The 11,609-nt window shown below is 51.7% G+C and overlaps 1 protein-coding gene across 2 annotated transcripts in view; it reads left to right on the forward strand.

Moving 5' to 3' along the window:
* Window positions 1–9,967, forward strand: part of limd1a (LIM domains containing 1a) — a 71,213-nt gene extending 61,246 nt beyond the window's left edge. The window contains exons 5-7 of one of the 2 annotated variants that reach the window (XR_011593294.1): window positions 3,279–3,330; window positions 7,207–7,275; window positions 9,220–9,250. Coding sequence is in view for 1 of the 2 variants with exons in the window: in XM_070880319.1 (XP_070736420.1) it covers window positions 3,279–3,330; window positions 7,207–7,275; window positions 9,220–9,354 (256 nt within the window). In the remaining variant the exon portion in view is untranslated. Of the gene's footprint in view, window positions 1–3,278; window positions 3,331–7,206; window positions 7,276–9,219 lie in introns of both variants that reach the window. The other variant, XM_070880319.1, reaches the window with a different exon arrangement.
* The last annotated feature ends 1,642 nt before the right edge of the window (window positions 9,968–11,609 follow it).

Raw genomic sequence — 11,609 nt, forward strand, 5'->3', positions numbered from 1 at the left:
TACAAGTGTTTTATAAATAGCTTGTGCAGTGGTTAGTAGAACAATATGATAAATGTGAAGCTAATTCTAACCCACTTAGGACATTGTCAGATGTGATTAATCTGATCCTGCCTATTTGGGTAATTTATTGCAGTGTCCGGCTGATCTAACCTCCCTTTATTGAGGGACCGGACAATCGGGGAAATTGAATGTTGGGTATTACAGGAATTATTAATGAATAATCTGGTAAATGTAATGTCGGTCGCACTGGGTCAGAATTCCTTGTGTCGGTGCTGTTCCAGCCCCGGGAGTGGCCGAGGGGGATCGCGCAGTCGGTCACAGCACAAGGTGCCGTCGGTTCAGAGACTGATCACGGCACAGCCGTTCCCGCTTACAGTTTGCGAAATGCGGGTTTCCCGCTTGCTGTGGTTTTAGGGGTTCGATCCCCGGCCTGGGCGAGGGTGGGGCATCTTGGTATAGAAAGAAAGAAAGATTTGCATTTATATAGCACCTTTCACGACCACCGGACATCTCAAAGCGCTTTACAGCCAGGGCCTGATGGACTGCATCCCAGAGTACTTAAGGAGGTGGCCTTGGAAATAGTGGATGCATTGACAGTCATTTTCCAACATTCCATTGACTCTGGATCAGTTCCTATGGAGTGGAGGGTAGCCAATGTAACCCCACTTTTTAAAAAAGGAGGGAGAGAGAAAACAGAGAATTATAGACCGGTCAGCCTGACCTCAGTAATGGGTAAAATGATGGAATCAATTATTAATGATGTCATAGCAGCACATTTGGAAAGAGGTGACATGATAGGTCCAAGTCAGCATGGATTTGTGAAAGGGAAATCATGCTTGACAAATCTTCTGGAATTTTTTGAGGATGTTTCCAGTAGAGTGGACAAGGGAGAACCAGTTGATGTGGTATATTTGGACTTTCAGAAGGCTTTCGACAAGGTCCCACACAAGAGATTAATGTGCAAAGTTAAAGCACATGGGATTGGGGGTAGTGTGCTGACATGGATTGAGAACTGGTTGTCAGACAGGCAGCAAAGAGTAGGAGTAAATGGGTACTTTTCAAAATGGCAGGCAGTGACTAGTGGGATACCACAAGGTTCTGTGCTGGGGCCCCAGCTGTTTACACTGTACATTAATGATTTAGACGAGGGGATTAAATGTAGTATCTCCAAATTTGCGGATGACACTAAGTTGGGTGGCAGTGTGAGCTGCGAGGAGGATGCTGTGAGGCTGCAGAGCGACTTGGATAGGTTAGGTGAGTGGGCAAATGCATGGCAGATGAAGTATAATGTGGATAAATGTGAGGTTATCCACTTTGGTGGTAAAAACAGAGAGACAGACTATTATCTGAATGGTGACAGATTAGGAAAAGGGGAGGTGCAAAGAGACCTGGGTGTCATGGTACATCAGTCATTGAAGGTTGGCATGCAGGTACAGCAGGCGGTTAAGAAAGCAAATGGCATGTTGGCCTTCATAGCAAGGGGATTTGAGTACAGGGGCAGGGAGGTGTTGCTACAGTTGTACAGGGCATTGGTGAGGCCACACCTGGAGTATTGTGTTCAGTTTTGGTCTCCTAACCTGAGGAAGGACATTCTTGCTATTGAGGGAGTGCAGCGAAGATTCACCAGACTGATTCCCGGGATGGCGGGACAGATATATGAAGAAAGACTGGATCAACTGGGCTTGTATTCATGAGTTCAGAAGAATGAGAGGGGACCTCATAGAAACATTTAAAATTCTGACGGGGTTAGACAGGTTAGATGCAGGAAGAATGTTCCCAATGTTGGGGAAGTCCAGAACCAGAGGTCACAGTCTAAGGATAAGGGGTAAGCCATTTAGGACCGAGATGCGGAGGAACTTCTTCACCCAGAGAGTGGTGAACCTGTGGAATTCTCTACCACAGAAAGTAGTTGAGGCCAATTCACTAAATATATTCAAAAAGGAGTTAGATGAGGTCCTTACTACTCGGGGGATCAAGGGGTATGGCGAGAAAGCAGGAATGGGGTACTGAAGTTGAATGTTCAGCCATGAACTCATTGAATGGCGGTGCAGGCTAGAAGGGCCGAATGGCCTGCTCCTGCACCTATTTTCAATGTCTATGTTTCTAAGTACTTTTGGAGTGTAGTCACTGTTGTAATGTGGGAAACACAGCAGCCAATTTGCGCACAGCAAGCTCCCACACACAGCAATGTGATAATGACCAGATAATCTGTTTTAGTGATGTTGATTGCGGGATAAATATTGGTCCCAGGACACCGGGGAGAACTCCCCTGCTCTTCTTCAAAATAGTGCCATGGAATCTTTTACATCCACCTGAGAGAGCAGACGGGGCCTCGGTTTAACGTCTCATCCGAAAGACAGCACTCCCTGAGTACTGCCCTTCCGACAGTGCAGCACTCCCTCAGTACTGCCCCTCCGACAGTGCGGCGCTCCCTCAGTACTGCCCCTCCGACAGTGCGGTGCCCCCTCAGTACTGCCCCTCCGACAGTGCAGCGCTCCCTCAGCACTGACCCTCCGACAGTGCGGCACTCCCTCAGTACCGCCCCTCCGACAGTGCGGCGCTCCCTCAGTACTGCCCCTCCGACAGTGCGGCACTCCCTCAGTACCGCCCCTCCGACAGTGCGGCGCTCCCTCAGTACTGCCCCTCCGACAGTGCGACGCTCTCTCAGTACTGCCCCTCCGACAGTGCAGCACTCCCCCAGCACCGCCCCTCCGACAGTGCGGCGCTCCCTCAGTACTGCCCCTCCGACAGTGCGGCACTCCCTCAGTACTGCCCCTCTGACAGTGCGGCGCTCCCTCAGTACTGCCCCTCCGACAGTGCAGCACTCCCTCAGTACTGCCCCTCCGACAGTGCGGCGCTCCCTCAGTACTGCCCCTCCGACAGTGCGACGCTCTCTCAGTACTGCCCCTCCAACAGTGCAGCACTCCCTCAGTACTGCCCCTCCGACAGTGCAGCATTCCCTCAGTACTGCCCCTCCGACAGTGCGACGCTCTCTCAGTACTGCCCCTCCGACAGTGCGGCACTCCCCCAGCACTGCACTGGGAGTGTCAGACTAGATTTTTGGGCTCATGTTTCTGGAGTGGGACTTAAACCCACAATCTTCTGACTCCGAGGCGAGGGTGCTGCCCACTGAGCCACGGCTGATACTAGGACAGGAGAGCAAGCAGGCACGATAACTCTGGTATAAGGTGGGCTGTGAATACAGCGCTGGGATAAACAGCTAACTCCCTGTGTTTGTGTGTGGTCTTTGATATATCTGCTCTTTCTGCCTCTTTCAGAGTGTTGGCTCCGAAGTGTGCAGCCTGTGGCCAAGCCATCCTGCCAGCAGAGGTCAGTATTGGATAGAAAAATGTTTCATTTGGTTTTGGTAAGATCTGTAACCCAGGGCAGGTGATGAAGATGAGTTAAAAGAAGACTTGCATTTCTATAGCTCCTTTCACGACCACCGGACGTCTCAAAGCGCTTTACAGCCAATGAAGTACTTTTTGAAGTGTAGTCACTGTTGTAATGTGGGAAACGCAGCAGCCAATTTGCGCACAGCAAGCTCCCACACACAGCAATGTGATAATGACCAGATAATCTGTTTTAGTGCTGTTGGTTGAGGGATAAATATTGTCCCCAGGACACCGGGGAGAACTCCCCTGCTCTTCTTCCAAATAGTGCCATGGGATCTTTTACATCCGCCTGAGAGAGCAGGCGGGGCCTCGGTTTAACGTCTCATCCGAAAGAGTGCAGCACTCCCTCAGTACTCCCCCTCCGACAGTGCGGCGCTCCCTCAGTACTGCCCCTCCGACAGTGCGGCGCTCCCTCAGTACTGCCCCTCCGACAGTGCAGCACTCCCTCAGTACTGCCCCTCCGACAGCGCGGCGCTCCCTCAGTACTGCCCCTCCGACAGTGCGGCGCTCCCTCAGCACTGCCCCTCCGACAGTGCGGCGCTCCCTCAGTACTGCCCCTCCGACAGTGCGGCACTCCCTCAGCACTGCCCCTCCGACAGTGCAGCAGTCCCTCAGTACTGCCCCTCTGACAGTGCGGCACTCTCTCAGTACTGCCCCTCCGACAGTGCGGCGCTCCCTCAATACTGCCCCTCCGACAGTGCAGCACTCCCTCAGTACTGCCCCTCCGACAGCGCGGCGCTCCCTCAGTACTGCCCCTCCGACAGTGCGGCGCTCCCTCAGCACTGCCCCTCCGACAGTGCGGCGCTCCCTCAGTACTGCCCCTCCGACAGTGCGGCACTCCCTCAGTACTGACCCTCTGACAGTGCGGCACTCCCTCAGTACTCCACTGGGAGTGTCAGCCTAGATTTCTGTGCTGAAGTCCCTGGAGTGGGACTTGAACCCACAACCTGCTGACTGAGAGGCGCGGGTGCTGCCCACTGAGCCACGGCTGACAGTTAGAGCAGGTTTATGTCCCTTTTTACTCATTAATTTCCCTTGCGCCCAACACCGCAGCATCAGGGCTCATTCTCCTAAATGAACGGCTCTATTGACCATCCACCTTTCACTCACTGACTGATTTTAGTCCCTCCCTCCCCTACACTGGGAAACTTTTACAATTATTTGTTCCTGGGATGTGGGCGTCGCTGGCAAGGCCGGCATTTATTGCCCATCCCTAATTGCCCCTTGAGAAGGTGGTGGTGAGCCGCCTTCTTGAACCGCTGCAGTCCGTGTGGTGAAGGTGCTCCCACAGTGCTGTTAGGGAGGGAGTTCCAGGATTGTGACCCAGCGACGATGAAGGAACGGCCGATATATTTCCAAGTCGGGATGGTGTGTGACTGGGAGGGGAACGTGGAGGTGGTGGTGTTCCCATGCACCTGCTGCCCTTGTCCTTCTAGGTGGTAGAGGTCGCGGGTTTGGGAGGTGCTGTTGGGGGTAGAGGTGGCGGGTTTGGGAGGTGCTGCTGATGAACGGCCTCAATAGTTCTCCATGTCTTGATGACCCATCCAAGGCTAAGGGACTTGGCCACGTGTTCCATGTCAATATATTGCGTTCCAAGATAGACTTTTTGCAAACTTCAGTTTAAGGTGGATCCCCATGTTAACAGCATTCATTTACAATTCTAACAACCGGAATTTAAATTCAGTGAATTAAATAAATCTGGAATTTAAACCCAAGTGTCAGTAATGGTGACCATGTAACTACCGCATTGTTGTAAAAACCCGTCTGGTTCACTAATGTCCTTCAGGGAAGGAAATCTGCCGCCCTTACCCGGTCTGGCCGATGTGTGACTCCAGACCCACAACCACATGATTGGTTCTTAACTGCCCTCTGAAATGGCCCAGCGAGACACTCGGTTGTCCCAAACCGCGACAGTAAATTCAGCACTGTGGGAGCACCTTCGCCACACGGACTGCAGCGGTTCAAGAAGGCGGCTCACCACCACCTTCTCAAGGGGCAATTGGGGATGGGCAATAAATGCCGGCCTGGCCAGCGACGCCCAAGAAATAATGTTTTTAAACTGCTGGGTCCCTTATTGAAGTGGCTGTGTTTGTGGGTTCGAGCACAGATCTGGCCTTTCACAGGAGCGTGTGGGGGAAACCAGTAATGGAATTATTCTACCTCGTGATGTGCGCGCGAGCGAGCGAGCGTGGATCCAGTGTAAATTAAAACCATGTGCCAGCGAATATTTGATGTCCGTCACTTGTGCAACTTACCAGACCAAGCCTTGGGTCTGGCTCCTCCCGGTGGCGAGGAGAGAGGTGTGCAGCTCATCGCACAGGCCGGGCGTTGGAGCCTCGGTGTGCGCGGTGTGTGCCGGTCTCGGCGGGCGATAGCGCCGCGTGGCCACAATGGTGCTGCCGGTGTTCCCAGGAGCGGGCCAGTGAGTGAGCGGCTGACCAAGGAACTAGCTCGGAGACTGCTACTGACGCAAGCAGATCTCGAGCGCATCCTCACGGGGCAGGACTGGTGTGCAATAAAATGAAATACTTGCATTTCTATAGCGCCTTTCACAACCACCAGACATCCCAAAGCGCTTTACAGCCAATGAAGTACTTTATGGAGTGTAATCACTGTTGTAATGTGGAAAACACAGCAGGCAATTTGCGCACAGCAAGCTCCCACACACAGCAATGTGATAATGACCAGATAATCTGTTTTAGTGATGTTGATTGAGGGATAAATATTGGCCCCAGGACACCGGGGAGAACTCCCCTGCTCTTCTTCGAAATAGTGCTCTGGAATCTTTTACATCCACCTGAGAGAGCAGACGGGGCCTCGGTTTAACGTCTCATCCGAAAGACGGCACCTTCAACAGTGCAGCACTCTCTCAGCACTGCCCCTCCGACAGTGCAGCACTCCCTCAGTACTGCCCCTCCGACAGTGCAGCACTCCCTCAGTACTGCCCCTCCGACAGTGCAGCACTCCCTCAGTACTGCCCCTCCGACAGTGCGGCACTCCCTCAGTACTGCCCCTCCGACAGTGCAGCACTCCCTCAGCACTGCCCCTCCGACAGTGCAGCACTCCCTCAGTACTGCCCCTCCGACAGTGCAGCACTCCCTGAGTACTGCCCCTCCGACAGTGCAGCGCTCCCTCAGTACTGCCCCTCCGACAGTGCAGCGCTCCCTCAGTACTGCCCCTCCGACAGTGCAGCGCTCCCTCAGTACTGCCCCTCCGACAGTGCAGCGCTCCCTCAGTACTGCCCCTCCGACAGTGCCGCACTCCCTCAGCACTGCCCCTCCGACAGTGCGACAGTGCGACGCTCCCTCAGCACAGCCCCTCCGACAGTGCAGCGCTCCCTCAGCACTGCCCCTCCGACAGTGCAGCACTCCCTGAGTACTGCCCCTCCGACAGTGCAGCGCTCCCTCAGTACTGCCCCTCCGACAGTGCAGCGCTCCCTCAGTACTGCCCCTCCGACAGTGCAGCGCTCCCTCAGTACTGCCCCTCCGACAGTGCAGCGCTCCCTCAGTACTGCCCCTCCGACAGTGCCGCACTCCCTCAGCACTGCCCCTCCGACAGTGCGACGCTCCCTCAGCACAGCCCCTCCGACAGTGCAGCGCTCCCTCAGCACTGCCCCTCCGACAGTGGCGCACTCCCTTAGCACTGTGGGACTTGAACCCACCACCTCCTGACTCCAAGACGAGGGTGTTGCCCACTGAGCCATACTGACGTATACGGGAAGACAATAGGCGAAGTTTATAGAAGAGGAAAGGCGAGGAGGGTAACAAAATTACTTAAAAAGTATATAACGTACATGTTTATATATCCCCAGGGCTCCGATGAGACAATTCGTGTTGTTTCCATGGATAAGGATTACCATGTGGATTGCTATCAGTGTGAGGTACGTGTATCTGACGTCAAGTGACAAACCCAGTATTAAAAACAGCGAATGCTGGAAACACTCAGCGGGTCGGGCAGCATCTGTGAAGAGAGAAACAGAGTTAGCGTTTCGGGTCTGTGACCCTTCGTCAGAACTGGAGAAAGTTTGAAATGTGACGGGTTCTTAAGGAGCACTGAAAGAACAAAAGGGAATCTGTTCTTTTCCGACTTCTCCCAGTTCTGACGCAGGGTCATCGACCTGAAACATTAACTCTGTTTCTCTCCCCACAGACGCTGCCCGACCCGCTGAGTGTTTCCAGCATTTTCTGTTTTTTAATTTTAGATTTCCAGTGTCCGCAGTATTTTGTTACCAGTATTAACAAATGCCGGGCAATAAAGAGCAGTTTTACACCAACCTGTTCGAAGGCTGAGCTTGTATTTCTCTGCTATAACGCACACGCAATCTTTCCATAACTTCTTTGAGAGTAGTGTCACCATGCGATTCGGGAGATTTACGTTTGGATGTTGCCAACAGCATCTCCTTCCGTAGCCAACCAGCTCCCTCAACTAAGGATTCTTCACCGTGCGTACAGTCGCAGTATTGTAGTGCAGTGATTATGTCACATGGCCCCTCGAGCCTGCTCCGCCATTCAATAAGATCACGGCTGATCTTCGACCTCAACTCCACTTTCCCGCCCGATCCCCATATCCCTCGATTCCCCGAGAGTCCAAAAATCTATCGATCGCAGCCTTGAATATACTCAACGACTCAACATCCACAGCCCTCTGGGGCAGAGAATTCCAAAGATTCACCACCCTCTGAGTGAAGAAATTCCTCCTCATCTCAGTCCTAAATGGCCGACCCCTTATCCTGAGACTGTGACCCCTGGTTCTAGACTCTCCAGCCCGGGGGAAACATCCTCTCAGCATCTACCCTGTCAATCCCCCTCAGAATCTTGTATGTTTCAGTGAGATCACCTCTCATTCTTCTAAACTCCAGAGTGTATCGGCCCAATCTACTCAATCTCTCCTCATAGGACAACCCAGGGATCAGTCTGGTGAATCTTCGTTGCACCACCTCCAAGGCAAGTATATCCTTCCCCTGATAAGAGAGTCAAGGGTTATGGGGAGCGGGCGGGGAAATGGAGTTGAGGCCAAGATTAGATCAGCCATGATCGTATTGAATGGCGGAGCAGGCTCGAGGAGCCGTATGGCCAACTCCTGCTCCGATTTCTTATGTTCTTATGATGAGGATTTGAGTACAGGAGCAAGGATGTCTTACTCCAGTTATACAGGGCCCTGGTGAGACCACACCTGGAGTATTGTGTGCAGTTTTGGTCTCCTTACCTAAGGAAGGATATACTTGCCACAGAGGGAGTGCAGCGAAGGTTCACCAGACTGATTCCTGGGATGGGGGGACTGTGGTATGAGGAGAGATTGGGTCGACTGGGCCTGTATTCACTAAAGTTTAGAAGAAGGAGAGGGGATCTCATTGAAAGGTATAAAATTCTGACGGGGTTGGACAGACTGGATGTGGGGAGGATGTTTCCCCGGGACTGGGAAGTCTAGAACAAGGGGTCACAGTCTCAGAATACGGGGTAGGAAATTTAGGACCGAGATGAGGAGAAATGTTTTCACTCAGAGGGTGGTGAACCTGTGGAATTCTCTACCACAGAAGGCTGTGGAGGCCAAGTCACTGAATATATTTAAGAGGGAGACAGATAGATTTCTAGACACAAAAGGCATCAAGGGGTATGGGGAGAAAGCGGGAATATGGTGTTGAGATAAAGGATCAGCCATGATCATATTGAATGGCGGTGCAGGCTCGAGGGGCCGAATGGCCTACTACTGCTCCTATTGTCTATGTTTCTATGAGACCAATACTGTGCACAGTACTCCTGCCCCATGAGTGATCGTCCTTCCAGTCTAAGCTCACGTCAGTGCTTGCTCTCCCCTCCGTTTCTAGGACTGCGGCATGGAGCTGAATGATGAGGAGGAACACCGCTGCTACCCACTGGATGGACACTTGCTCTGTCACGCCTGCCACCTGAAACACATCGAGAGCGGGGCCCCAGGCTCCACCTACCAGCCCAAATACTAGGCCCCGCGACCAGGCGGCTCGCTGCCAGCCAGGATCAGAGCGACATCGGAGCGTCGGGACTCCCAGCGCAAAGGCGGTCCACAGGATGGGGGGGGGGGGCTCTCCAAGACAAAGTGCTTTGCTCCGTGGGAGAGGGACAAATCCACAGCAGAGGACTCCCTTTGGCTTTCAATCAGCGTGTTTACGTTTTTCCAGATACTTTTATTCCAAAAACAAGAGGATGTGAATGATCTGAACGGCCGAGCTACGACAAAGCTTTGTTTTAGTGGACTGGAGTGCTCCCAAACCGCGAGACCCATTTTTGCCCCATCTCCTGTTTAAACGCGGTTTGCACGGATGTTCCAAAGCACGCGCATCTTCAAGAGAGATTTCACACGTTTGAAGCTGAGAATTTGTCGGGCAATGAATTTGAGCGGGCGGGAAGGGGTCGGTCTGGGCGATCGGGTAATCCCGTGACCGAGACAGAACTTTTCCCATGTTCTGCCTTCATTGTCGGGTGCTGTGATTTCTGCCGTTTCTTGGGACTGTTTCCCAGGCAAATGTATTTCGCTCGATAATAACCTCTGTTACATACCTTCTCAACTCTCGATAATAACCTCTGTTACATACCTTCTCAACTCTCGATAATAATCTCTGTTACATACTTTCTCAACTCTCGATAATAACCTCTGTTACATACTTTCTCAACTCTCGATAATAACCTCTGTTACATACTTTCTCAACTCTCGATAATAACCTCTGTTACATACCTTCTCAACTCTCCTGATTCAGTCAGGGCATTACAGATTTACTGGTTTAATTCCAACCATTTCTTCCTCTTCCAGTTTCTGATTGCGGTCTGTGTGTGTCCTTGTGTGTGCGTGTGTGTGTGTCTTTGTCTGTGTGTCCCTGTGTGTGTGGGTCCCTGTGTGTCTGTCTGTCTGTGTGTGTGTGTGTGTGTGTGTCTTTGCCTGTATGTCCCTGTGTGTGTGGGTCCCTGTGTGTCTGTCTGTGTTTGTGTGTGTCCTCCAAACTGCCCCTTGAAACTTCCTGTGCATTGTCTAATTGTCTGCTGCACTGTAGAATAACAGCAGCAACTCTCATTGGAGTTGTTTGTTAAAAAAGTGATGCTGTTGGTCCGAGGGGGACTTTTTTTGTTGTTGAGTGTTTGAGGGATAAATTCTGGAATGTGCTTAAATTGTATTTTTCACAATTCTCAAATCCGAGATCTATGACCCCTTTGCCTGTAACGTTCCCCCTAATTTTCTCTTTTTTGGGGTCCCTTTAATGGGCTGTGCACCGCACGGTAATTTCTACGCGGTAGAGCCGTAAGATCGGTGATCGGTGCACGGATCCGTGGGGTCGGTGCGGGGGGATTGGTGCGGGGTGGGGGTTCGGTGCGGGGGGGGATCGGTGCAGAGACTCCCGGGGTCGGGGCATGGCCCCGGGGCTCGAAGGGAGCGTTGCCGTATGTTTCCACGTTCAATACTTTAATCGGGCTGAACTCATTCCGGACCGAAGAATCTCCGGAGACGTGGAAAGGTGAACAAATTAAGCTCGTTCTCGGTCAAAAGCCCCTTTAAATTAAAGAACTTTTTGTCGGAAGGTGCTTTTAATTATTTTTAAATTCTCCCAAAATTTCAATCGATAGACTTTAATAAAAAAAAATGTTAAATTGCCAACCCACTTCCAAAATGTACTGGGCTCTGGTTTTATGGGAAGGCTGTCACTCCGGCAGCCAAATTCCTCTGAACAAAAAAGATGGGATAATGACATTCTCCGAAATGTTTCTGTACATATTGGCCCTGTTTGTATTTGATGGAACCCTAGCAAAGTATTAAACTCATTAGAAGCAGATCCATGGCGTATAACCTTAAGGACAAAAACAACATGAATAATAGGATTAAAAAATAAAGCAAATATTACATTATTTAAATATCCATGGCACAACATGCAGTAATTATGGTGTCCCTGGTTTGGGCTACTTCGACCTGTTATAATTTTAAGGAAAGCGTTCACAAGTGCGGGGTGGGTGATTTAATCTCCTAGAATCTGAATTCAAATTCAACCCAAACTATGGAACACTCTCCACTTGCCTGGATGAGTTGCAGCTCCAACAACACTCAAGAAGCTCGACACCATCCAGGACAAAGCAGCCCGCTTGATCGACACGCTACCCACCACCTTCAACATTCACTCCCTCCACCACCGGCGCACCGTGGCTGCAGTGTGCACCATCTACAAGATGCACTGCAGCAACTCGCCAAGGCTTCTTC

Source organism: Pristiophorus japonicus, chromosome 5 (assembly GCF_044704955.1).
Source record: "Pristiophorus japonicus isolate sPriJap1 chromosome 5, sPriJap1.hap1, whole genome shotgun sequence".
Taxonomy (NCBI): domain Eukaryota; kingdom Metazoa; phylum Chordata; class Chondrichthyes; family Pristiophoridae; genus Pristiophorus; species Pristiophorus japonicus.